The 26,210-nt window shown below is 51.3% G+C and overlaps 8 protein-coding genes across 8 annotated transcripts; 4 read left to right on the top strand and 4 right to left on the bottom strand.

The window, feature by feature from the left end:
• Positions 1-3,349: 3,349 nt before the first annotated feature.
• BO82DRAFT_282002 (ankyrin repeat domain-containing protein) lies at positions 3,350-5,185 on the bottom strand (the record flags this gene model as incomplete). The annotated part of the gene is made up of 2 exons (XM_025631354.1): positions 3,350-4,621; positions 4,715-5,185. The coding sequence occupies 2 exons, from the start codon at positions 5,183-5,185 to the stop codon at positions 3,350-3,352; spliced, it is 1,743 nt and encodes a 580-aa protein (XP_025492518.1).
• An 892-nt stretch (positions 5,186-6,077) lies between these two features.
• On the top strand, positions 6,078-8,469 carry BO82DRAFT_353867 (putative CTP synthase). The gene is made up of 3 exons (XM_025635071.1): positions 6,078-6,315; positions 6,390-6,525; positions 6,583-8,469. Exons 1-3 carry the CDS (start codon positions 6,291-6,293, stop codon positions 8,156-8,158), a joined length of 1,737 nt encoding a protein of 578 aa, XP_025492517.1. The 5' UTR covers positions 6,078-6,290; the 3' UTR covers positions 8,159-8,469.
• Positions 8,470-10,679: 2,210 nt separating this feature from the next.
• Positions 10,680-11,222, top strand: BO82DRAFT_282204 (uncharacterized protein; the record flags this gene model as incomplete). Its single annotated transcript, XM_025631360.1, has 1 exon — positions 10,680-11,222. One exon carries the CDS (start codon positions 10,680-10,682, stop codon positions 11,220-11,222), a length of 543 nt encoding a protein of 180 aa, XP_025492516.1.
• Positions 11,223-12,995: 1,773 nt separating this feature from the next.
• BO82DRAFT_401639 (putative GTPase activating protein (Tsc2)) lies at positions 12,996-17,498 on the bottom strand (the record flags this gene model as incomplete). Its single annotated transcript, XM_025639276.1, has 1 exon — positions 12,996-17,498. One exon carries the CDS (start codon positions 17,496-17,498, stop codon positions 12,996-12,998), a length of 4,503 nt encoding a protein of 1,500 aa, XP_025492515.1.
• An 827-nt stretch (positions 17,499-18,325) lies between these two features.
• On the top strand, positions 18,326-21,862 carry BO82DRAFT_431849 (putative chromosome segregation protein Cse1; the record flags this gene model as incomplete). The annotated part of the gene is made up of 8 exons (XM_025640741.1): positions 18,326-18,568; positions 18,691-19,001; positions 19,055-19,225; positions 19,304-20,628; positions 20,679-20,761; positions 20,822-21,125; positions 21,183-21,362; positions 21,418-21,862. The coding sequence occupies exons 1-8, from the start codon at positions 18,499-18,501 to the stop codon at positions 21,860-21,862; spliced, it is 2,889 nt and encodes a 962-aa protein (XP_025492514.1). The 5' UTR covers positions 18,326-18,498.
• Positions 21,863-22,028: 166 nt separating this feature from the next.
• Positions 22,029-22,903, bottom strand: BO82DRAFT_353862 (peptide chain release factor family protein). The gene is made up of 2 exons (XM_025635070.1): positions 22,669-22,903; positions 22,029-22,571 (listed from the first exon to the last, which is right to left on the bottom strand). The coding sequence occupies exons 1-2, from the start codon at positions 22,861-22,863 to the stop codon at positions 22,188-22,190; spliced, it is 579 nt and encodes a 192-aa protein (XP_025492513.1). The 5' UTR covers positions 22,864-22,903; the 3' UTR covers positions 22,029-22,187.
• Positions 22,904-23,799: 896 nt separating this feature from the next.
• Positions 23,800-24,983, top strand: BO82DRAFT_65505 (serine palmitoyltransferase small subunit family protein). The gene is made up of 2 exons (XM_025641437.1): positions 23,800-24,215; positions 24,312-24,983. The coding sequence occupies exons 1-2, from the start codon at positions 24,098-24,100 to the stop codon at positions 24,554-24,556; spliced, it is 363 nt and encodes a 120-aa protein (XP_025492512.1). The 5' UTR covers positions 23,800-24,097; the 3' UTR covers positions 24,557-24,983.
• Positions 24,984-25,113: 130 nt separating this feature from the next.
• Positions 25,114-26,184, bottom strand: BO82DRAFT_353860 (uncharacterized protein). The gene is made up of 2 exons (XM_025635069.1): positions 25,953-26,184; positions 25,114-25,871 (listed from the first exon to the last, which is right to left on the bottom strand). Exons 1-2 carry the CDS (start codon positions 26,001-26,003, stop codon positions 25,602-25,604), a joined length of 321 nt encoding a protein of 106 aa, XP_025492511.1. The 5' UTR covers positions 26,004-26,184; the 3' UTR covers positions 25,114-25,601.
• Between the last annotated feature and the right edge of the window lie 26 nt (positions 26,185-26,210).

Genomic DNA, 26,210 nt, shown 5'->3' with positions numbered 1-26,210 from the left:
AATGGATTTGTCTTCTTCCCCCTCCCGTATCATTTCTGGTGGCAGAACGGTATAGAAGCACGATCGACTGCGAGAGAGATCCCGTGGGCTGAGGGGGGCTTACGACGAACGTCGGAGAAGGTGTCATTTGGTCTATCGGACAGCAGTTCCTGGCCTACACCTCCGATCGTGAATTTCTGGTCCCTTGTCTTGGCTTGAGCTGGACAGGCTAGCCAGGCCGATGCTCGAGTGCCATCCCGCTCGGCAATGTTATCTGTATATGTAAAAAAAAAATAAAATAAAATAAAATAAAAAAAAACCTATATACACCATGTGCCTCGATGAATTTTTCGAAACATTGATCATGAGTATGATAATGATAATGATGAGAGGGGTTGGTTGATTCTAAGGAAGATTGGCAGTCCACATAAAGGTTAAGATGCGCTCCAGCCCGATCGATCGGATCCACTAAACTAGCTTGGATTTTTTTCTTGTTCAAATCAGAGTTTATTATTCTCGGGCCACCTTTTGGACCCTTCGACAATGAATTCATGATGCCTTGATATTCCGGGCCGAGTCGTTCCTGCGGCCATTGTTCCATCCCTGTGATCAACACTCATCCCTCCATCCATCCACTTCCACCAAGTACTAATCAGTAGTCAGTTGATTCCTGGCAAATCTGAATATTGAAAGAGGGGCAATTGTTCTTATCAAGAAGCACCATCAATACTCAAATCTTGTGAAAGGTCTGATTCGCCCTCATTTACATGTGGGAGTTGGATGCAATGGTCAACGGCGTTCGAATAACCATGGAACCACCAACCACCTCTCATCACGTCGCAGAGGCTATCCTGTATGCTGCTCGCTGGCCTTGATCCCTCAACCGACCAACAACATCCGCAGCAGTGAGGAGAAGACCACCGTCTAATGCAGCTATTTAATCTAATCGCCCTCCCCCTTCCCTAATGCATACCTACTAGCCCTGCGACTCGATTGCTAGGCACTTTTCAGCGTTCCTGTCAGGAAACAACAGCAGCAGCAGCAGCAGCAGCAGCAGCAGCAGCAACAGCAGCAATAAACAATAACAATAATGATAACAATAAATCCCCACGTTAACCCTATCTGTCCCCACGCTTTCCTCCAGCCGGTGCGACGCATGTAGCTGCCAGCCGTGCATACATACGGACATACATCAGCTTATCTGGTTGACTGTTCCCCACTATCCTCCATTGAATCCAGAGGCACGCATGAAATCGCCCCTTGCATCCCAAACAGTAACATTGGATTTAGGTTTCATCCGCCCTGCCGTTCTGACGGCCGAGGAACCAAAGAAACCCAAAGACACTCAACGGGAGGAGGGGACCGGACCTACGTACTTGGTTCTTTGTGGTCGGGCTGTAGTTCCTCTCCATCGTCATGGCTGCTGTATCGGAGTAGTTCATGGCACGTTAGGTAGCATGTGGATGTTCGTATGCCGTGTAAGCTCTGTAAGTAGCCTTAATTTTCTCAAAGCTGCTTCGGGGGAATTCATTTCGTTTACGAGGCAAGGCTAAACAAAAACACAACACACGACTTCCCTCAAGTTCGAAAAACAAACAACTCGCCTCCCCCAAGCACAGCACAACCCCGATTCACCTTGCATGCGTGCAAATCTCCCACCCTCACCCCCCAGCTTCAAACTCGCCTTATCAACAAAGCCCACACTGGATACAATACAGCCCCCCCACTAAATGCAAGTGACTGAAAGAGAGGGGGGAGGGGGGGTTGTACTCAGTATTGAGCGAGAAACTCAACCCAAAGGAGCGGCGATTACTTCCACCCCATTCCTCCCACCCCTACGTATGTAACCCAGCAATTCACCAACAGTGGACCACCACTGGCTGTAACACGCCTCATAGATTGTAGATCCATGCCATGGGCACGCATGCCGTGGGGGGCGGAGGGGGAGGGGGACACCAACACTCTCGCAAGCCTGGGGGAAGAACATGGGTCGAGGCTTGACGACTTATCACACGGGCTCTCCACTCCCACGGCCCCAGAAAGAAAAAGAAACCTAGAAGACTTCGAAGCTATCGTTAGCGTTCCCAACTTCTAGTGAGACATATGATCAATTCACTTGCCGTGTGCAATGTATATGCTCTGGCGTAGCCTGCGAAATATGTGCTCACTGCCCGCTAGGTGGAAGGATCCCTTCTCCGATGACTCGGGGGTCCAGTCATTGTCTTAGCTTTGTGTCGAAGAATTCGTTCGTTCAATCACCTGGTTTGGGAATATCCATCATACGGATGATAGTTTTATGTCATATACTCGTTGTGCTGAGTGGTTCAGATATCCGACTTCTTCCGCGATCGACTCATGCATATGAGCTCATTTTCGAACCGTCACACTTGTGACTTGGAAATCTATACCGTGGTCCGACTACATGGAGAGAGTGTCGAAACACGGTAGTGATAGAAAGACGGCACGGGTTTGTCTTCCGGCTGCAGCCCATTGTGACTTATTCTCTATGCCGCTCTATCCCAAACTTGAGGTGAGGGGCTTGAATGTTGTGATGTCTGCCAGAAGGTCAGACTCGTCTTGGACACAGCGAGCAGAACATCACCTCGCAGGCCCTCCGTGCCTAAGGCCTCAGGAGACGTCATGTTGTCAAGGTGAAGGAGAACTGCCAGAACATGATGTCATCTGACTTATGAATCATCGTGGGTGACGAAGAGATAGTCATATACGTCGATCGAGTTTATTATCTCTTTCTGCCGGAGATACCAAAAGCATATATTGTGGTAAGAGGCTATGAGACACTAATCAACAGATTTCGCTCATGAGCTGTCACTCTGGAGCTTATCATTGACCGTATGCGAGGTGAAGGTCATTGTATATACTAGCCGCCGCTTCTTTTGCTACCCGATATATCCATGATCTGGTAAAACTTCGTATCCTAATACTCCAAGGACTATGTTGTAGGATTCCTCTTCTCACCTAGTATGCATATGCACACGTATGAATGAGTCGAGAACCGGACAAACCCGAACTCTCGCTTCTGCCCATTGCAGGCAGGGTCTATGTAGCTGCTAATGAGCTATGCATGAGGCACGCGACAGATGAAGCTGGATCACAGGTATTAAAGGCTGTGAGACGATATCGCCCATCTAGTATCAGCCATTTTGAGGTCCATCTTGTGCAGCATGTATCTATATTATGAGATCACAGCCTTCATATCAGGCACTTTCTTCAGCTTGAGTACATGCCATCGAGACCGGTATCATTGAAACTACCCAGATATCTTCGTTCAAATCTGACTCCGCCAACATCATACAGCTGCAGCACATGCTGATCGAAGCAATGACAGTCACTCCACTCGATGTCAAACCCCCTAGGCCAGCCGCGACACCTTATATCCAGGACCAACCGCCGAGAAGCCTTGGACATTCCTCGAGCGGCGTATAGGCGCAATCGCCTCTTCCGCCTCATCGACCCCAAGCCTTGCGCGCATCCGTCGCTCGTATCCTCGGCCGTCTCCGTCTAAGTCAAAACTCTCACGCCTCCTCCAACGCGAGCGCGATCGTTCCACTATCGGTACAGGCGGAGGGCTCCAGCGCCTCGGCCGTGATCTGACCTCGGGGCTCTCGACATCCCTCGTCCGGAGCAGTTTCTCGCACAAGAGGGCGAAATCCCCGTAGCTGGATGCATCCGCGATGTCCGCCCAGTCGCGGATGTTGCTTTCGCTCGCGCCTGCTTCCATGATAAGAGCTCGCTTCCTATGCTCCTTGATCGACCGGGTGACTCTCTGTTCCAACCTTCTCGCGTCCTCGACCATGCCAGCCGCCCGCTCCGCAACGCCTAGTATCAGTTTCAGCTTCATCGCTTGCTCGAGGGACATGATCTCCGTCAGCGGGGGGATCAAGTACAGGGCCCCCTTTTTGGCTGTCACCGTGCGTGGGATGCCGAACGAGAAGAAATGGCTGGCCCTCGCGGACAGCGATGCACGCAGCTCAAACTCGGCGTCACATTGGACCACCAGGAGAAGGCGGACAATCTCTGGTAGTCCGCTCTTGCTTCCTGGCTCCTCATATAACCGCCAGGAGGCGTGCATCCGGTCCTTGACTGCCCCGTGGATTATCCGGACCCCTTTGAAGGTGGACTTTCTGCCCTTGGAACCTTCCATACTGATGTTGACACTGGACGGTCCGCCGTTGCCGTTCGCCCCAACTGTAAATTTCTGTCCCGTGGTGATCTCCTGCTCCGACACTTCGACCCGATCAGCCTGCGGCATGATGGTGCGGATATTGGGCAACGCTTTCTGGTCGGTTGCATGAAGGGCCACGTCGACTTCTGCATACCGAATGCGATGTTTCAAGGAATGGGGCTTCATGAAGTTGAGTTTGAGCTGGATCGCATGCATCTCCTGGCCCTCGTGAGATGATGAGTGGATTGACTCCATTTTGGCGTCGCAGTAGATATCATGACCGTCGTACTTGGCCAAGATAAAGCCGTCGCCATTATCCCGACGGACGCCATCCCAGTGATTCTGCCCCAGCATTTTCCTCGCAGCGTCTATCTCAGCACCTACCGCCATGTCGTCAGTCGGTTCCAATCCAACGTGACCTGGCTCGCTTCCCGTCTCTTTCGTCCTCAGTCGCGGCATCTCGTGGCTAGACACGCTTTCTACTTCGACCTTCTTCGCCTCCAAGATGCTATTTGTCGATCCCATGACACGCACTCTGCCCGGAGGGGAGACTGAACGCGATCGCACTTTTGAAGGTTTCTTGGTATCAACCTTCGCTTCGTAGTGCCGCAATAGGCGCACTATACTCGCCGACTGTCCTGTGCTAGAGGCTAGTTGCAGAGCCGTCAGCCCATCGGAGTTCTTGACATGAACACTAGCCTCATGTTCAAGCAAAAGCCACATCACTTGCTTGAACCCACCGAGGCAGGCGAGATGGAGCGCCGTGTTTCCATCCGCATCTTTTGCCTCAACGTCCACCTCAGGCCGAAGCAGCGCCCGCAATGGTCTGGTCCACCCCGCTTTGGCAGCATAATGCAGCGGCGCCCTCCCCTCAGGGTCCACGGCATTAACATTGGCTCCGTGATGAAGCAGCGTATTCAGCATCTCGGATTGATGGCGAGCCAGTGCAAGATGTAACGGCGTGCGGCTGGAATTATCCCGAGGATCCGCCTGAGCTCCGAACTGGAAGAGCAGGTCGACCATACCTTCACGTTCCTGGATGCAGGCATGGTGCAGCGCTGTTCTTCCCTTGTCGTCCGCGACATTGACATCAGCACCCGCCTCCAGAAGGCGTTTTGCGATGCTGTAGTTCGGATGGCTGATGGCCAGAAGCAGCGGCGTCATACCCTCGCTGCCGATGCGGTTAACATCTGCGCCTTGATCGATCAAGAATCGCACAAAATAATCCGAATGCTTCATAACAGCGATGTGGAGCGCGGTATCTCCATTCAAGTCCGGAAGGTCGATCGCCGCTCCTTTGCGGAGTAGCACCTTCGCCGCTTCATAGTTGTCCTCGTAAGCCGCTTCATGGAGAGTCTTTGGTTTGTTTATCCCTTCGATTTCGGGGTCACTGTCAGTATACACATATATGTCGCTGTTTGAGTCGATCGTATCACGGTCGATCCTTCGCCATGTCGACGGCCTCTGCCTGCTGTGCTCAGAACTGTTTCTCGAGCTAGAACCCATCGGTCGATAGGGCTTCTCTGCTATTGCCTGAGGAATCTCAACCTTATTGAGAAATATATTGCCGCCTGGGTGGGCAGAAGTTCTCAGCCGAGCTGCTGTAGGGGGCAGCGCAAGGCTGAGAATCTCCGATGAGACCAAGCAGGCATCCGTTAGGCTGAGGACTTGGCTTTGCAATGGGATTGGCAGTGCTGCCTTCTACTCGTACTAGTAGTAGTCAGGGCAATCAGCCTATTGAATGAGAGTTCGATTAGATAAGCGTGCTTGGTGAGCCTAGTGAATTTGGTGACTCGGCATGACTCAAACTCGCATGGATGGTGATATACTTGGTAAGAATAGTTGCGGTAGTCGGGTATTTCTTCCTGAGAAGGATCTACATAATCAAGATTAAGGCCTCTCCGCCCAATTGATAGCAGTAATGATCCCTTGATGTGAGTATGCCTGTTGTGGCCAACCCGGGAATCTACTTTTATCGGAAAGTTTTTTGATAAGATAAGTGGTGACACGTGACTGCTCCACCGATCGGAGTCACTCAACTTTTTTTTCTGCCTCGTCCTTCCACCCCTCTTGCGGCATCGTTCACGTCTGTCGTCACCACAAATTTCTACGGTCGGTCGCTGCAAAGATGAAGTACGTTCTGGTCTCTGGAGGTAAGTTGGAACTCATTGCCCCTCGGTCCTCTTGTCTCCAAATCCGTTTGCTAATGGGAACCTCCTCAATTCAGGTGTCATTTCCGGCGTGGGCAAGGGCATTATTGCCTCCAGCACCGGTCTGCTCCTCAAAACTACGGGTCTTACGGTTACCAGTATCAAGATCGACCCTTACATCAACATCGATGCGGGCACTATGGCACCTACCGAGTCAGTATCTTGAGATCCGGCTTTCTGGTGCTGACCCCGTTTATTGACATCCCCCAGACACGGTGAGGTCTATGTCACTGATGACGGCGGTGAAATGGACCTTGACCTTGGCAACTACGAGCGCTACCTGCTCACGTCGCTCACTCGGGACCACAACATCACCACGGGCAAGGTGTACCAGGATGTCATCAACCGCGAGCGGATCGGCCACTACTTAGGCAAGACCGTCCAGGTCGTGCCCCACATCACCGACGCCATCCAGGAGTGGATTGAGCGCGTCGCCCGGATCCCCGTGGACGAGTCCCGCGCCGAGCCGGATGTCTGCATCATCGAGCTGGGTGGTACCGTCGGAGACATTGAGAGCGCTCCCTTCATCCACGCGCTGAGCCAGCTGCAGCGCAAGGCTGGCAAGGGCAACTTTGTCCAGATCCACGTCTCGTACGTGCCGGTCATCCCCCCCGGACCCGGCGGTGAGCAGAAGACGAAACCCACACAGAGAGCCATCAGCGATGTGCGGAGTGCCGGTCTCAGCCCGGACCTGATCGCCTGTCGCTGCGAGCAGCCCCTCGAAGCGAGCACGATCCAGAAGATCGCCAACATGTGCTCGGTGGAGCAACACCAGGTCATCGCTGTGCACAACGTGACGACGACGTATCACGTCCCCCTTCTGCTGGAGAAGCAGAAGCTCATCAACACAATCACCCAGATGCTCGATCTCACGCCCATCCAACCCACCCCCGAGCGGATCGAGCGCGGCAGCCGCATGTGGAAGGACTGGGTCGACCTCGCCCAGGGACAGGACTTCCTGCACGATCCGGTGACCATTGCCCTGGTTGGCAAGTACACCTCTCTCCACGACGCCTACATCAGTGTGTCCAAGGCCCTCGAGCACGCCGCCATGTTCTGCCACAAGAAGGTCAAGATCATCTGGGTGGACTCGTCGCACCTGGAGGACGGAACCGCCCCCGCCGACTACCACAAGGCGTGGCACTCCGTCTGCACCGCGGACGGTGTACTGGTCCCCGGTGGCTTCGGCAACCGCGGTACGGAGGGTATGATGAAGGCCATCACGTGGGCACGGACCAACAAGAAGCCCTTCTTGGGCGTCTGTCTGGGTATGCAGCTGGCAGTGCTGGAGTACTGCCGCAACGTGGTGGGCATCGAGGACGTTGGCAGCGAGGAGCTGCACCCGGCGGCCGAGAACCACGCCATCGTCTACATGCCCGAGGTCGACAAGGGCAAGCTTGGCGGCACGATGCGTCTTGGCAAGCACCCCTGTATCTTCCAGGAGAATACCGAATGGTCCCGCCTGCGGGGCATGTACGGCCCCTCGGTCTCGCAGATTGAGGAGCGCCACCGCCACCGCTACGAGGTCAACCCGGCCATGATCGAGCAGATCGAGAAGGCCGGTCTCACCTTCATCGGCAAGGACACCAAGGGCGAGCGGATGGAGATTGTCGAAATCCAGGACCACCCCTGGTTCGTCGGCGTGCAGTTCCACCCGGAGTATCTGAGCCGTGTCTTGAGCCCCAGCCGGGCCTTCCTCGGTTTCTTCGCCGCCGCCGCCGGCTGCCTGGACGAGGTCTCCAAGGCCGTTGTCCAGGGCCAGCGTAGCGTGGCCCGCAAGCAATAGGTCACGGCGAACGGCGCTGGGGGTGCAGAACGTGTGGATTACGAATGGGGAAGAAGCGGTACGACTAGCCTTGCGGGAGTTCCATTGGGAGGGATTCTGATGATGGCAATCATAACTTACTTTGCTTTCTGGGCGTTGTGAAAATATAAATTCGGTAGTTAGAAGGCAGTCTGTGTGTCTGTGTCGAATGCAATTTGTGATTTATGAGTCGCTCTTTTTTGTTGTACTTATTGATGTCGAGGAGCTGCTGTCTTGTCTCCTGATACGATTGAATAGACTTCACCTTGTGTCGCAGCGAATGCACTTGTGGTATCCATCTAGAAGCCCGCGCATCTCGTGTATTGTCTTTTAGATCAACAACCCTGAACATTATAGTCAACGGCGAACCCCGAATGAAACGAGACAGCTCTCCAGCCTCGATTAGACTGGTTGCATGTGAGCCTGAGGAACCCGATGCGCATGTTTTGCTATTCTGCAAGATCAATCAAGATCGTCGCGCATTTCCGATCGCGATTAAGAAATGTGGGGACATGGTTACTGGGTGAACCCAGCATATCTCGGAGGTTTAGTCAGTAGTATGAGCAACAGCGTGAGCAGGAATTAATGACGCATGGTGGTAAGAATGCGAGATAAACAGCATCCCGCATAATCAATGCTCGTGGACTTTCTGCCTCGGAGGGAGGAGGGAGTATAACCATTTTGTCTCTGTGCCAGATGCGAAAAGAGAGACAAGCCGTGTTACCTATATATATCTTAAACTGCCCATTGTAATTTCCGCAGGTGTGGGTGTAGTCCATGTGTGGGTGTGGGTGTGGGAACACAGACGGTGTGGAGAGTAAGTTCCTTTAGGCGATCCCCTTAGGGAGTATGGTTACTATATATATATATATATCCACGCGGACTTGGAGCCGTAGTGTTGTCTTGTGGAAGTATCACATCAAATGCGAACCCCCCCCAGCAAACAAATATCGGCTGTCATATGTCGAGGGCATGGAAATCCAACAACTAGTCGTGAGATATTTCCCTTTTCCCCGCAACCAACTCACTTGTGTCTGGATGCTGGTGGATGTGGCTGCTGTCAGGGCCGGGTTTGGTGCCGGTGACAACGGGGGCTCTCCAGACCTTCCAGACAGTCGTTGTGTTTCACCAGTGAGGGTGACAGATGGAGACTGCAAGTCTGACAGGTGGTTCTGATGTCACATGCGCTTTTTCTTTCGGGTTGCTGGGTGGTTAGGCTAGCACTGCTGCGTGTTTAGATTGTACACACGGACAGAGACAACAATCGATTGTGTACGGAGTACTCGAAAAGAAAAAAAAGCTCAAACTTTGACCCATGATGTAAGAATTGAAAAAACGTCTTTGTTTTTGTTGTGGTGGGCGCGAGTGGATCATCAGGTACGGGGCATTTTCCTGCTCCAGTTGGTATCCGGAGTTTCCGACATGTCTTGAAGAATGTCTCACTCACTTGCAATACGGTGGTGTGGATGGCGAATGTAAACGCAGAGATGCTGTTCATGCATGATGTGGTGACTTGTTCTTTTCGGTTGCTTTTCTCACTTGTTCGTTGGTTGTGGAGGTGGTCTTACCTGATAGTCTTGGAAGTTGGGAAGTTGAGTCTAAGAAGATGGTTCAGGGGGGGCGAGCTAAAAAAAGGCCAACGTGAAGTGGTTCAGGGACACTCGAGGTCCGATAGGCGGAGACAGTGAAATTACCAGTTGACCAGCAAACTTACTCGATGGTCAGTTGGACTGAACAGGCTAGTCGCTCAATAGTCGCCCTTGCTTTTCCCGACCGAGCGACAGTCTGGACTTGTTCGGAGGAGACTAAGTTGTGCCTAAGCGCCCTTGCGCCTCGTTCCTGCTGCCGTCCAGCCCAGTTCACATTGACAGACTCCCACTCCCTCTTCATTCAAACCCTTTCTTCCCCAATCCCACTCACTCTCTCTTTTCTGGTTTCCCTTCCTTTCCCCGTTCTTGTTGCTATTCTTCATTCCCCCAGCGACAACTCCCCCCCAAAATCCCCCATACCAACCCCTCCCCTCATTCTTCCTCCTTCCTCAACTTCCTGCAACACCACCGTCACGTTCTCTTTCCACCTTTAGCAGGTGTCAGCTTCACTCTTTCAGCTGCTCACCTTGCTGTCCGTTCGTTCGTTCATCTGAACCCCCAGCCTGGTCGATCTCGATCTTCCCAGCGAGATCTCACCGACCACACGCCTAACCACCAACCTCGACCAACCGACCCCATACATTCTCTCTTTTGTCCTAACGACCCTGAAGCCTTGATCAGCGTCTCAGCTGATCCTTGTCGCCCATTCTTTCGTCAAGATCACTTGTAGGAGACTATTCTAGGTGATCGCCCTATATTCTACCACCGTTCCTTCGCAGTCACAATACGGCCGTCGTAGAACGACATCGATTTTTGAAATCTACTTGTAACGAACTTCATCTCGTTCGTCTACCACTTTTGACCGGATCTCTTCGCAAACCCGAACCGGAGACACTCTTTGAACCCGTATCACAATGTTGAACACCATTTCGAAGCTTGCTGCCCGCGATGACAGCAGTGATGGGCTGTCCCCCGCCATGGTCGACCTTCTTATCTCCCTGCTCGTGCTCGTCCTGCTCGGTCTTGTTCTGATCGGTGCTCTGCTCTTTCTGCGTCGCAGACGGGTGAGCCGTGATCACTCCGACCTCCCCGTTCATAACGGGCAATGCATGCCCAGTCACCGCCGCTTCACAGTGTCCGCTTCGCCCAATGCTAAGACGGAGTCGGTCCTTGTTTACGACGAAAAACGCAGCCTTATCGAGAATTCTTCGAGTCCCCCGCCCAGCCCCGTCCCCGAAATCCGCATTACGTTTCCGGAGGAGGAAGATGAGTCCGGAAAGCGCAAGTCCGGCCGTGTGGTGGTGGTGCGGATTAGTGAGGCTGGCAGTGTCGGCTTGGAGCCCTGCAACGACGAGTTGCCGCCCTATCAAACGAGCGATGCGGAACGGTTCCAGTCGTTGGATATCGAGCGCATGGGTGGACTTAAAGAGAAGGAGGCTTCCGCCAGATGGAATTAAGCTACTTGCCGGTGAACATGACGCGGCCATTTGATACTACCAGTCGCCATCAACCGATACCCGCAAATGACCGAACCCACCTGCCGTCGCCTCCCTGCACGATACTCGAAAACACCTCACGATATCCTACCAACCGCTTGCTTCGTTTCCATATCCATATTTAAAGACTTCGATTCGTTGTCCTCCGGGACCATGCACATATGCAAATTCCTCCGTCCTGTTATCGTCACCATGCCCAGCGAAGCCCCTTGATCTCTGCCGCCATTTCTACAATCTTCCTTATATAGATTGGGCGAGCAGGAGCCCCGAATCTGCTAGAGGTCAATCGCTGGGTCACATCGTGTACAGCAAAGGGGATGCTGGCTCTTCTTGATTCATGCTTCTCTTTTTCTTCCTCTCATCCTTTCCATAAGGCGTTCGATTCTTTTGTGCTTGGTCACCTTGGTACTTCTCGCCCTGCCACGTCTCTAGGGTCGAGAAGTCGTTCACGTATTTGGTTTTGTTGAATGCCTCTTTTGAGCCTTCTGCATACTGTTTCTTCTGCCACTTTACTATTCTTCCACCACCAGCTCCGAACCTTTTCTTGTCTCGGTTTGTCCCTCAAGGGTGACATGCAGCTGGGTAATGTATGTAACTATCTTCAAAGCATCGAGCGGTTTGTCATTGGCCCGTCTCGATGGATCTCTGTCCACTCAGATACATGAATTTTGACTACCATCACTCCTTCGAAGACAGCTTGTCCAATATTCGATTTAGTAGAACTTGCGTATTGTATTCGTTTAGCTTGTAGCATCGAGGGACGCTTGATCTCTATCAGGAGTATACGCGATGACAACATGATTTGTGTTAGCTCGATCCAAGACTGGAACTCGGTGGTGTTGGGATTTAGTTGTTCTTGAATGTATGGTCGTAGCACCCATGACCATTACTTATGTGGGGCGGTGAGTCGCCATCCTCTGCCCATAGTATCGAGAACCACTGCGACGATTCGTGCGATTGCTTCCAATCACTTCCAGTCCCCTGATTAATTCTCAGAGAAATATTCAATCTGCATATAAGCACCATACCCATACCTTAGTACCCATGACCAAGTCAAACTCCACGCTTAGCTAGAGAGGTTTGAGTTAGTTCCTGCTTTGATCTATAAGCTAGTAAGTGTGGGTGTGGGGAAACCTTCCGAGCCCACTCTATTTGCACAGCACTACACTCCTGGACAGGTTCAATTCCAGTAAAGCCTACGCTAGCCTTGTCAGTCATATGGATTCATTCCTAAGTATCGACTTTTCTTTATCAAATCAAGTACCGTACCCCAAATCCCCAGGCGAGATAAGATGCCAGGCTGGACCAACCGCACTACATGTTTCCAGTGTGACCATGAACAGAACCTAGCTCAAAAGCTCGAGCCCCTGGGCAAGCGAAGATACTAAGCACGCACCCTAGGTGCAGGCACACATGGGGCAGAGAGACGGGACAGAAGGAAAGGGGGCTTGAGATTTAAGAACAAGCAGAGAACAACTTTTCTGCACGCTGCATGACAAATAGGGGTATTTACAATAAAACACCGCAGGACATAAGAAAAAAAGTTAAGATATACATTTCGTTCATCATGGCAGGGTGTGGAAACAAGAGACACGGATGAGGAAAAAAAAAAAAAAACCATCGTCGCTGGATATCGATCAGGCTTTCCTCCATCTGCATGCTTGAAGAACTTTTCGCTCGGAGGCCGGATTGCTGCTGATATGTCTCATCGTGTCTGCCCACTGAGGGATTAACTCAGCGTCCCCAGCGGGAAAAGTCCAGGTTCTGAAGGATGTTCGCATCCGCTGCTGCGTTCCAGTCCATGGAAAAGTCGCTCTTGACCGATGCGGCGCGGGTTGGGAGCTCCTCGGAAAAGATGTTGGCCTTCGTGTTGCGTCGCTGACCCGGGTAGGTGGCTTCGGTGGTCTCCGGGTTCTGCGCCTGGGCGCCGAGGGTGCGCTCGCGGAGCCTCTTGATCTCGCGCAGCCGGTTGCGCCAGGATGAGACGTGCTCGCCACCTTGGCTATTCCAGACGAGGGAGAGCACCGAGGCGTTCAAGGCAAGAATCCGAACAAATGCCCCAAGGTTCTTCCCGGAGATGACCTTGGGCACAGAGGCAGGCGAGATCTCGGGGAACCCGGGTTTGCTCATGACTTTCACCTGGTAGAATAGATTGTCGAAGTTGCATCCCTTCAGGTCAGATGCTCCCGCCTCTTCTGTGACTCGGCAGATGGGATTGATGACGATGTTCACGAAATTGAATTGCGATGGCACCGTGTTGAAGTTAAAAGGTGTATTCGACCGATTGAACACGATATTGACGAAGTCGTTGCCAAGGTGACGCTTCTTGTTGATGCAGGCCGGATCGTGATCGAAGTTCGTGGGCATCATCGTCGCGACGTGGAACACAATTTCAGTCACCCGATCTCTCCAGGCATAGGTGGAATCACCATCCAAATCAGCATGTAGGCCCTGAGTATTGAAGCGGGCACCCTGGAGCGGAACCTTGGTTCCAAGCTTCGACAGGAAATACTCATAGTCGGCGCTACCACCAGTGTTGGACAGGATCTCAGCCTCCGTGGTTTGGCCGTTCTCAACATACAGCACGCCAACCTTGTGCCCATCCACGATGTCATTGCGGTCAAAACTGCTGAGAGCCCGCCGGGTCATGTCATCATCGGGCAAGAGGATGGGTTGCATAACCGTAGGTGTCGGGAAGGCCGTGGTAGTCAGCTGCAGCATTACATGACTAGGTAGGACGGCAGTTCGCATGGCGTCAGGATGCAGATGGGCATCAGGAGCTGCAGATACTTGGTGAGCTAGAACAGGTGCGGTGCGTTGCTGATACATCGCGTACGTGGTGCCTGATGCCTGCCTCTTTGTCACTTGGGTTAGGCCAGACACCCCGGCTGTCTCAACAGTCACGATACTCATGCCGACAATCCAGGACTTTTTGGACGCGGGACCGTCTTCAGGAGAGGGTGGGAATGTCGGATACGGGATGGTATCGCCGAGATCTGAGAAAGCGGCTCTCTGCATCAGATCGATAAATACTTGACTTTGTTCCTCGACTGTTTCCTTCCCATGCTCATCCTTGAATATGAGTCTGCTCGTGATCCAGTTGACATGTTTCGCTCGGTCTTGCAACTTGAGAGACAGAAACCAGAACACCATGACATGATATGTCAATGTGTAGATGTACTTGGACATTCCATCCTCTGATGACTCCGGGAGAGAATTCAGAGACCCGGTGCTTCCAAGTCTAACAGCGCCCCCAGGGGCAACTCGAGTAAGTGAATCTGTTTTGAACCGACTCTCTCTAGAAGTTTGCAAGAATCGGATACATATACCAAAGACTGTGCGGATTTCTTCGTCACGTAAGTTGACATAGACCTCAGGCAGACGGGCGAGAAGAGCCAGGAACTCCAGAATATGGACAGCGAGATTAGACATCGTAATGACTTTGGACATCTTGTCGAGAATTCCGTTCAATGACTTTGTTACCGATAAAGGGATTTCATGGCAACAGACAGATAGGGCATGGATACAACCACGAGAAGTACCACCCCAGGATCCGATGATACCCATCATGAAGGCGCGTACAAGCTCATCTTCTTCGCTCTTGGCAAAGTGCTCGTGATAACTGATCAAGGCGCATAGAAACTCGAATATGTACCCGGCAACATCAGTCTTCTTGGTGCCAGTGGACGGTGGCGGTTCACGAAAACTATCGTTCTTGACCTGGTCACATAGGACACTGCGCAACAGCTTGATCTGAGGTACAGCGTTGCTGAACAGATCCTTGTTCTGCAACTGAGCTGCCAAGTGGGTCAGCACATAGCTGTAGATATCCCAATTCGTTTCGCGCTGCAACAGTGATATGACCGTCTCTAACCACATGTTCGCCTTCAGAGCTACCTTCTGCGTCGGGTCCGATTCGACCGGACTGGTTGCATTGGCAGTCGCGTAAGCGTAGACATAAGGGCTAGCCTCAACCGGAGGTTCCTCTGGGAGAACTTGGGGTGTGGAGAATGTCCAGACAGGGGGTGTCGGTTTGGAGGATCGAAGGGGAGCAACAGAGTTTTGTCGGGTTGACCTGGAGAGAAGGCTGCTTGAGGGCTCCCGTGGCAAGTGTCGACCAGCTGAAATGGATCGCCCTTGGTCGTTGTCGGCACCGTGATCACCAGTAAAATCTTCGTGGGGCTTGGAGCCGGCGTCAAAGCTTCTGCCAGACACGTGCATCATGAAATCATCCTCAGGAGTCGAGACAACAGTGATAGAACCGGCGGCATCGCATCGCAATCTGTAGAGTAACTTGAGAGATGCTAGACGCGAGTCTACTGGCCATTCCGGAGACTGCGCTATCTTCAGCAAGGCCTCAAACACTGAGGTAGCCTTGTTTGCCGACATGTTAAGCGTTCGCAAGAAAATCTTCACGAGTCCAGCCGCACAAACATTAGCTAGAGACGACTCTAATACACTAGTAAATGATGAACGATCAGGAGATAGTGCGGTTGACTCGGAAGCCGCGAGAGTTTCCTTCTCCAGGTCTTTACTCATGGGAGAGCTGAGGATATGGATTAGCTGATCAAATGATTCCTGGTTGTTGACTGTAATGGAGATGTCAACAAGGAAAGCGACCAATGATTCCAGCAGCATTATGTCATCCTCCTCATTGAATTTCTCCAGCATGATTTTGAGAAGGCCTTTCTCTTCGAAGTAGTCAAATGACTCGGGACTGTCGAAAGACTCCTTCAGTATCTCTAATGCAGTGACCCGAACGTCGGAGGACTTAGTGCGTGAGCGAATGAAGCAGCGAATCAATCTCTGGGAATGCTGTAGCCAGTTCTCATGTCCAGGAGAACAGAACCGCTCCTCCCGCATGGTCTCGAGAACGAGCTCAGCCTGGGGAGGCTCGATAAAGCGACAGGCGTTCATGAGGAAACGGGTTGAGTCTAACCGTTGCTGTTTATTCAAACGATCCCAAAGAGATTCAAGGACAGATGCTATCTGGATGGTGTTGGCAAGAATACTGGACTTGGAATCATCAACAACGCTGCCTTTGGGAGTGATTTGTTGAGAGTCAGAGAGTGTGGGGCATGGTTGCTCAGGTTCATCGACAGCCCTGGAGGAACACGCATTCATCAGGTCGACGAACGCGCCCCAATCCTTTTCCAGAGCCACTCGGACAAAGTCTCCCTCCAAGATGTTCAAACATAAATCCAGGATGTCTGACTCCAGCCGGCCATCATCTTTCACTGTGGCGGTCTTCAAGCAGTCAATTAATTGTTCGAACTGTAGTTCTGGGATCCCGTCCTGGCCGTATGCACGAATTATGTCCGTCAACACATATACAGTTCCCCGCACAACGTTGAGATTTCGACTCTTTTCTTCAGAACATTCTGTCAGAAATGTATATAGTTCGTTGACCATATCAACCTTCCTCTTTGACTTTGCCAAACTTCGAACAACCCTTGACGTCGGACCCGACAGAGGTTTGACAGAGGCATGAATGCTGCACAGAACTTCGAGCAGAGGGATGAAGCTTCCATCGGGCACGTCTGCGTAAAGAATGACCGCATCGAATACGCTAAGTGAGTTCTTGATATCTGCAGCAACGCTTGTCTTTTTGCAAATGATAAAAAGCTGTTCTAACAGCACTTGTACTTCTTCACCGGTAGGGGGCTTGCGTTGAAGAGTGATAAGATCGACCACAAACTGCAGAACGTCATCCAGAACGGCATCATCGAAGGCGTATCCATTTGTCTTTCCCGGCTTCACCTTTCTTGCTTTCATGCGAACGGAAGAGATAACCTCATAAAGTGAAACAAGGCAGGCAGATATCACGGGAAAGACAGAGGAGGCGGCGAATTCCAGTTTCCTGCCATGGTCTGATAGCGTTATCAACGCTTGAACCCGTGCTGGTGTTACATCGCTTTCCGAAGGACTTGATATTGACTCGAAGATTGTGCGCCGGGCTGCTGGGGAGAGATCTTGTCGTGCCGCGACAGCTTCCAGCAGCAGCGAACCACTGCGTCGAGCCTCTGGCGAGCTCTCGTTCTGAATCAGATATGCTCCTGCTTCCCATAGAGCAATAGCTTGTTCCGGAGTGTACCACTGAGCCGACTTCGCAACTTGTTCCGCCTCCTCGATAGCATGCCCTAAATTCTGCTTCTGGGTCAGAATTCGGAGTGCCGCATCGAAATCCCGCGCACCCGAGGTGTCGGAGGAGCTGGAAACCACGCTTCCACGATGCATTGATGCTTTCTCTCGCCCTATTAAGCTTTTGTCGCGCTCATCCGTTGATTGCGAGGTCTGAAATTACTGCTGAGTGCGAGTGACACCAAGGAAAACGACCTGAGGTGGATAGTCCTAAGGAATGGGAGACGTTGGCGAGGATTGATTCTGAGTCTTGAAACTGAGAGGGAACTGCAGCATCGTCAGATTGCATGCGTTCTTATAGGCTAGAAGGACTATATTTGGCTCGTCAAGGCAACGGATCGTATAGCTGGAGGATGACTGGTTAGCAACGGGCCGTGACCGGGAGTTACAGATGCCATGGTCAGCTGAAGCAGGCACAGTCTAGAGCAGTGTTCCACTTCGCACGCAATCTCACATACCATTGGCAGGTCACATGAAGATTTGAACAACAATAAGAGGTCTGCGAAGGATTATGAGGCTTGGATCGGGCGTTACACTTGAGAACTGTCACGACCTCTTTGAATCGATAGACAAATGTACCCCGCAGTAGGAAGCTAGGGTTTTCAGTGGCGGGCAGTGCTTATATTCTCAAGTAAGAAGAGAGTAGTCTTGCACAGACACAGCTGAGTGAAACTATAGTAAACAATTAAATGAAATTAGATTATATCCAGAGCAAGAAAGTGCCAAGCCACTTTTCCCCTCAGAGCATCGATGATGATGATCTGGCGGAGGTCGGGAAGGGTTTGATCCGCACGATCACCTGACACTGAATAGGCAAAATCACCCCGCGGTGGGTTTGTCTTTCACCGCCTAGATTTTGCAAAGCAACCGCCAAACAAACTGCCCAAACCAGAACTTTAGCTCCCTCCGGCTCTCACTTAACCTTAACCATCTTGCCTGAACATATCGTTTGATTTACAAACGGAGCTTTGCCCACTTTCTAAAAAAAAGTGATAGTCTCCTGCTGATAGCAAGCCAATTTCCCTAAATCCTTGGATAAAGCTTCTATCATCTCTGTCATTGTCTGAGCATCTTGATCTTTACCCCACTCCTCAAAATGGCTGACGGTCTTGGGGCTGTTGCGCAGCTCCTTGAGGCAAGTTTGGACCCAAGGCAAAACAAGCAAGGTTAGTCTTGTCTTCTATCTTCCTGTTGATGCTGCAGTTTAATTTCCGTGTTCTGCCCTATTAAAAACTTCTGATGGTCATTCGTGCACTTCCCAAAGCGTATGTCTAACTTTTTTTTCCAGCCGAACTTGCTCTCCGCCAGGAGGAGCAAAAGCCAGGCTTCTCTTTGCAGCTCCTCCAGATTACTGCCTCTGCCACCTACCCTTATACTACCCGCCTGGCTAGTTCGCTTTGCTTCAAGAACTTCATTAAGAGGAACTGGACCGACGAGGATGGAAACTACAAGCTCCAAGCGGACGAGGTTGCCACGATCAAGCGGGAGTTGATCAGTTTGATGATCTCCGTGCCTGCAGGCATCCAAAGCCAGCTCGGAGAAGCTGTCAGCGTGATTGCGGATAGTGACTTTTGGGAGAGATGGGATACCCTAGTGGATGTAAGTCATGGCTAGCACATACCCGTTGCTGGGTTCTCAATTGACACCAATAGGATCTTGTTTCCAGGCTCCAACCGACCAACCCCACTGTCAACAACGGCGTTCTACAAGTTGCGCACTCAATCTTCAAGAGATGGAGACCATTGTTCCGGTCGGACGAGCTGTACAGTGAAATCAATCACGTTCTCGAGCGATTCGGCAGTCCCTTCTTGGCTCTATTCGAGGTACACATACTCCGGAATGCCCTACCGTCATTGTCTTCCAATACAAAATTGCGGTGTTCTTGAGCTGATTGATTTTAGGGCCTGGATGCTTTCCTCCAACAAAACACCGCCAACAAAGAAAATCTCATCCAGGGATTTACCCAGCTCAACTTGATGGTCAAGTTGATGTACGACCTCTCTTGCCACGATCTTCCACCCATGTTCGAAGAAAATATTTCAGGGATAGCTTCACTTTTACTTAAGTACCTCACATACGATAACCAACTGCTGCACACCGATGATGACACCGAAGCCGGGCCATTGGAGTTCGCCCGCGCCGGGATTTTCCAAGTCTTGACTCTGTATGTCCAGAAGTACATGGATGAGTTCAAGCCTCATGTCGGCCAATTTGTCGACAGCTCCTGGAACTTCCTGACCACCGTTGGGCAGGAGACCAAATACGACATTCTGGTTAGCCGAGCTCTGCAGTTCTTGACTTCCATTGCTGGCATGTCTGAGCACGCAGTTGTCTTCCAAGCGGAGGGCACGCTTGGCCAGATCATCGAGAAGGTCATTTTGCCCAACGTTAGCTTGCGCGAGTCCGACGAGGAGCTTTTCGAGGATGAGCCCATCGAGTTCATCCGTCGTGACCTTGAGGGTTCCGACAGCGATACCAGACGCCGTGCCGCCACCGACTTCTTGCGCCGGCTGTCTGAGAGATTTGAAGAATCCGTCACTACTGTTGTCCTCAAGTATACGGAGCACTACCTTGCGGAGTATGCTAAGGACCCTGCTTCGAACTGGAAGGCCAAGGATACCGCCACTTATCTCTATTCCGCAATCGCAGCCAAGGGAGTTGCTACTGCCAGTCACGGTGTAACAGCCACGAACTCGCTCATTAGCATCACCGATTACTTCCAGAAGCACCTTGCTGCCGATCTTGTGAACAGTGAGGGAGTCCACCCCATTCTCAAGGTGGATGCCATCAAGTATTTGTACCTCTTCCGGAGCATCATAACCAAGGAGCAGTGGCAAGAGGTGCTTCCCATGCTTGTCAACCAGCTTGGTTCTTCGAACTTTGTTGTGTACAGTTACGCCGCTATTGCTGTCGAGCGAGTTCTTTACCTTGCCGATGCCCAGGGCCAGCCGATTATCGCTCCTGGTACTATCACTCCCTTGGCTAAGGATCTACTTGAACACATTTTCTCCCTCATTGAAAAGGACCCCGCTCCCGAGAAGGTTCAGGAGAATGAGTTCTTGATGAGATGTGCCATGAGGGTTCTTATCGTCATCAAGGAGGGTGTTGTTCCCCACACTGACAGTGTCCTTCAGCACTTGATCAACATCACGACTGTGATCAGCCGCAACCCCAGCAACCCTAGGTTCTACTACTTCCACTTTGAAGCTCTAGGTGCCTTTATCCGGTATGTGCGCGATCTGGCCATCCGCGCTTCAAGCACTGACCTTTTCCCAGTTTCGCCGCCCCTGCAAATCCGGAGAAACTTGAGCAAGCTCTTTACACGCCTTTTGCTGAAATTCTGCAAGGCGATGTTCAAGGTAATATAGTCTGCAAGCATAAACCCTTACGGACTGTTGCTAATACTGATATATCTACAGAGTTCATGCCTTACATTTTCCAGCTTTTTGCTGCTCTCCTCGAGGCCAATCCTTCCGGAACCCTGCCGAGCTATTACCAGAACCTGATTGGACCTATTCTCATGCCTGTCATGTGGGAGTCCAAGGGTAACATTCCGGCGCTGGTGCGGCTATTGTCCAGCATTATTCCTCGTGGTGCTGAGTACATCATGCAAAATGATCAAGTTGCACCTATCCTTGGTATTTTCCAGAAGTTGCTCTCCACCAAGACCAACGAAGGTTATGGATTTGATTTGTTGGAGGCGGTCGTTACAGGCTTCCCGCCGTAAGTCGACTATCCAGCAACAACTCGCAATGATACATGTCGCTGACAGCTCCGCAGTGCGACGCTTGAGCAATACTTCGTCTCTATCATGCAGGTCATCCTCACTCGTCTCCAGAATTCAAAGACTGAAAACCTTACTATTCGATTCGTTCGTTTCTTCCACTTTGTCTCCGCACAGGACGAGAAGGGCTACAGCGCCGACTTCTTCATCCAGGTGGTCGACAAGGTTCAACCGGAGTAAGAATCTTTCCGTCCAGTAACCGCTAAATTGCATGCTAATCTATGTTCAAAGCCTGTTCACGCCTATCTACTTGAACATTATCCTTCCAGAGACGCAGAAGCTTGCCCGTCCGTTGGACCGCAAGACTGCCGTGCTGTCATTCACCAAGACTCTGGCCAACTCGGAGGCATTTGCCAGCCGCTACAAGAAGGGATGGGCATTTACCTGCGAGGCTCTTCTCAAACTTTTGGAGCTTCCTCCTCTTCCTGCTAGCAAGGACGACATCATTGCTGAGCACGATGTCGAGGACATGGCATTTGGTGTCGGTTTCACCGCGCTGAACAGCATTCGGCCCGTGCCTCGTGATCCTTGGCCCGAGACCGGTGCTGATCTCAAGGTGTGGACGGGCAAGTACCTGAAGGAAGCGGACGCTAAGTCTAGTGGTCGGATATCTGGTTTCGTTCAAGAGCGTCTAGGAGAGGATGCCAAGCGCGTGCTCTCCAGTTACATCGCATAAGCAACTTCGACTTGGGTTGTCATCCTAAGGCTGGGTACTTTGCTGGAGTTCCTCAATTTCTTTTTTGCATATTCCCCTAAAATAAACCATGGCGAGGAAATAGTATGTGGGAGCAAGCAGCCTCCCTGTATGTCCTGATGAACTATAAATGAACATTTTCAATCTGCTATAATGGTTTTATGTAATTGAATCTGTATGTACAAAGGCGCGTATGCATCTCGATTGACGTGCCGGTTCGCAGCGCGTTGTCTAGAATGTATGGAGAAAACGGAAAAGCTGCAGGACCTGCTGTAACTTCCAGGGAAAGGGTGGTTAGGGGGCTTGTTTATCTCTTCTGCTCAGGCTCTTGTGCCTCCGAAAGCTCGTGGGCTGTTTCTCCTTCTTGACAAGGGGAGTCAATATTGCTCGCATCGTGTTCTCCCTCGTCAGATTTCTCCACTCCCTCAAGCTCTTCCATTGCTCCTTCCCGACCCTTCTCCAACTCACGATATTTGCGCCGGGCCTTCTTCACCTTACTTGCCTTCTTCTTTCGCGCGCGGTCGGCCTTGATGGCGGCGCGACTCTTGTCCCCATTCAGCAGCTCTTCGACCTTATCCGCTAGGATGTGACGAGCATATTTCTCATTTTGCGACCTCGATCGGGTCGCTTGCGACTTGACCACTATGCCAGTGGGCTTGTGGATAATCTGGACGGCGGAATTGGTTTTGTTCTGGACAGACCATGGCGGATGAGTTAGCGCGTGATGGCCCTGCACAAGGGAAAGAAAAAAAGGTTTCCGAATGGCTGGTTCCTTGAGAGTGACGTACAATTTTTTGACCACCGGGACCGGTGCCCTTCAGGTATGATATCGTCAAGTCGGCATCTTGAAACTTCAGGCGAGGAGGAAGTGGCTTCTCAGCCAGAGAGAGGGCGGAGAGGGAAAATGACCGCCGCAAGAGATTGGGAGTTGAGATGAGTGTGAGGGGGTTAGTATGACGAGCTAGTTGTGAGGCACGAAACATGGTGATTGAAGGGAGTTATGGCAGTAGTAAAGACAGTAGTAGCTACGGAGCACATGGTGCAGTGAGTAAGCCTACAATATACTCGTAACTTAATGCTCATGATTTGCTTGTAATGTATTGATGGTATGTCCTTACCATACCAACTCAGTACACTGAGTACTACTTACAGTAAGTTTCTTCAATAACTTGAACTTTGACAACCTTCATTATTACACCTGATATACCATCACTCATTCAACATTCCCTCATAGTCGAACAGTGGCCGTGCATTTGGAACCCTCACGGCGTTGTGTCCCGATGAGGTTTGAATTGCACTCTGAATTGTTTCTGTACAGCCATAGAAAATCCTCTGCTAGTGGAAAGGCTGACGTACGCTTTTCTGTGGATTCATGGAGTGACACGCCAATCATTCATCGAGCACAGCCTCTGGAACCAAACTTGCCGTTACGATACGAGTACGAGAAGCAAAACTGTGCATAAAATGAATGCTACTCAGTACACAGTAGACTGCCAGTCAGTAGGACTGGACCCTTAGTGGAACCTGAGTCTGGTCGACACTTTATCTGCTTTAGTGTCCTGCGGCCAATTTGAAACAGTGTCCAGATCCAGCATGGACTTGACGGGGGCTTCGATTTAGTCTTCCATTCGCTCCCTACTGCTTTTTTTTGAGGCCTACTCAATCTTAACGGATTTCCCAACCATTCTACTCAGAGTACAGCTGCTGTTCCTTTTCTTTCCACTCCCTTACCCCCCCCTCCCCACTTTCGGAGATACAAAGGGCAAGTTACCTGCCACTTCACTTCTACCCTGGTACTCCTACTGGCTCTTTGTCTTCTCAACCGGCTGCGCATAAGTCTTTTGTGAACCTTTTCTTGTCCCACGGAGATCCCTTCAACCCGCACTCCGTTGTCTCACCCGCTTACCTATCGGCCATTTTACTTGTCTGCCTAGACTATAATTTCCTCAGCCCATCGCTGCTTTGCTTCAGCTGTCAGTCTCTCTGTCTGTCAGATCATGGATGCTTGGTAGATCTTGGCACTACTTGTTCTCATCCCTTCTTCAACCACTGCTCAACAGAGTGCATCTCTCCTAAGAGCATCCGCGATAGATCCCCTGAAGCCGACTCTCCCCACATCACCATCGCCTGATTGCCACACCATATTCCTCAATCAGTCTTATCAGCTGCCTATCCTCAGTCAGATCGCACGCGTTCGCAATTGGCGGATTCACAGCAATGACATTCCTGCTTTGGCTTGTCACGAGTCTCGTGCGCTGGGTGCGACTGAAGATTTATCAGTATGAGGTGACTTTCGCCGTGTATATGCTCACTCCCACCGAAAAGTTCATCTTTAGTATGTCAAGCTGTGTCCCTCCGAAGCGATCTATGCTTAAGGAACTATTTCCCCCAATCCCCAAGATATGGTGCGCTAACGCGGGAACTTGAAAAGACTCTCTCCTCCTCACCCTCCTCACCATGATTATCACCGGCATTTACGTCTATTTGCCCGATCATATCCGAGCCATCTACAGCCACTTATACTATTACTGGGTCGGCGAACGTCCATTCATCTCCGGGAACCTTCCGACCATCAATTCTGTATTCCGCGAAGTCGGCACTCAGACTCTGGATGTCCTCTATGAGACAGCCAAAAACCAAGCTGCCACGGTCACCGATTCGATTGCCGAACTCTGACCTCCTTCGTTGCCTTGGTCTGCGCACTGATGTGCTTTCTATCTCCCCACCTCTTCTCGGATTTCGGCTTCCGGAAGTTCGGAAACAACGATGCACTTTGTTTGCTGAGGTGCATTTTCAGCTGTGATACCGTGGGGGCCAATTACCATTCTTTCTGCTACCACCATTCCCATTAATACCGCTTCTTAATTCACCCCCACATCTTTTCGCCCTCGAGCATGAATTGCATCAGCATTGCACGATAAAAGCGCAGCTTCTTCTACCTCTTGGTTCATGATACCGTTGCAACGTTGTTTCATGGCGTTTGAGCGATACAATCTTCCCTGGGCCGGCGCATTCTAGGCGTTCATCATCGTTAGATCCTCTTCCTTGTGATCTTTTCCTAGAGCTCTCCACCTCGACTCGTCTTCCTGTCCATACTGTATCGAGGCTGCTATTGTTATGAGTGAATATCCGTATAAAGCCTGTCGAATGTTGTGCATGCCTCCGCGGCCACTTGGCCGAACATTGTTCGTCGATGGCACCGTGAAGAATAAGCTTGGTTCTGTAACGCGGATTGTAAACTAGACTACATATCGTAGCTACAGCGCAGCGTATCCGTGCGATTCGGACATGCAGACACCGATACTGAACATACACTGCCAATAAGCATCGAAGTCCAATTTTGTCCTGCAGCTAAAAGAAAGAACTCCCGACAAAAAAACAGTCCCCAATCCCAAATATACAACTCCGGTCATGCTCAGAGAAGAGTGTTATACAACAAGAAAGAAAAGAAATAAAAAACAAGTGAACCCCCCGGCCAGAGAGTGTACATAATCAACGTACCGAACTCACCATATCGGAGCGGACATGGATGCCCACACCAACCCACTATCCGCTGAGGGATACACCGCAAGCCCATCAATCAAAGAATGAGTCTGCTCGTCCCCGGGTCAGGATGTCAAGGGAAACCTCGGCATACGCAGCATCCATCTCACACCGCAGCCTTTTTCTCCACCCCGCTCGAACAAACAAACAAGCCATCACATCACTCAAAAAGGAGAAGTTACTCCGCGCTGGCAGATCCTTCCATCTGCGCCCGGGCCTGAGCCAGCTGCAGCTCCGCCTCCGCCTCCGCCTCGCGCTGTCTCCGCTCCCGGCGGATGGCATCGTTCATGCGCATGCGGTTCAGTTCGCGGTCGATCTCCTCCTTCTCGAGAGGGATCTTGTGGGATTGTTCGGCGGTGGGCCAGAAGCCCTGGATGGTGAAGCGGTCGTCGAGGTTCGTGCCGAAGTAGTACATCCAGCCGATGGGGAAGAGGATGTAGGTTCCGAACTGGCAGGTGAGAAGGGTTAGAGTTAGTTGGTGTTCGGTTTCCATGGGCATAGGATATGCATGTAGGCAGGCGGGGATTACCTTGAAGACCTCGAGGTTTCCACCCTGGAGTTTACGGAGGATGGAAGACATTTTGTGCGATTTGTGGCGGAGCGGAGGGGGGATGTATTAGAGTCCGATGCCGTATGTGCGGGTATGCTTTGTGGTTGTGTTGGGATTGATCTGTTTAGATTGATTCTGGGAATAGTTGTCTGTCCGGTCTCAAGCCAGTCAGTCTCCGGGGCGAGAACTTTTGGTGATGCTTCCAATGGTCCGATACGATTATCTTCACGGAGCTTC

The sequence above is a fragment of the Aspergillus uvarum genome (genome assembly GCF_003184745.1).
Source record: "Aspergillus uvarum CBS 121591 unplaced genomic scaffold BO82scaffold_23, whole genome shotgun sequence".
Classification (NCBI taxonomy): domain Eukaryota; kingdom Fungi; phylum Ascomycota; class Eurotiomycetes; order Eurotiales; family Aspergillaceae; genus Aspergillus; species Aspergillus uvarum.
This window is presented reverse-complemented; position numbering and strand designations above follow the sequence as displayed.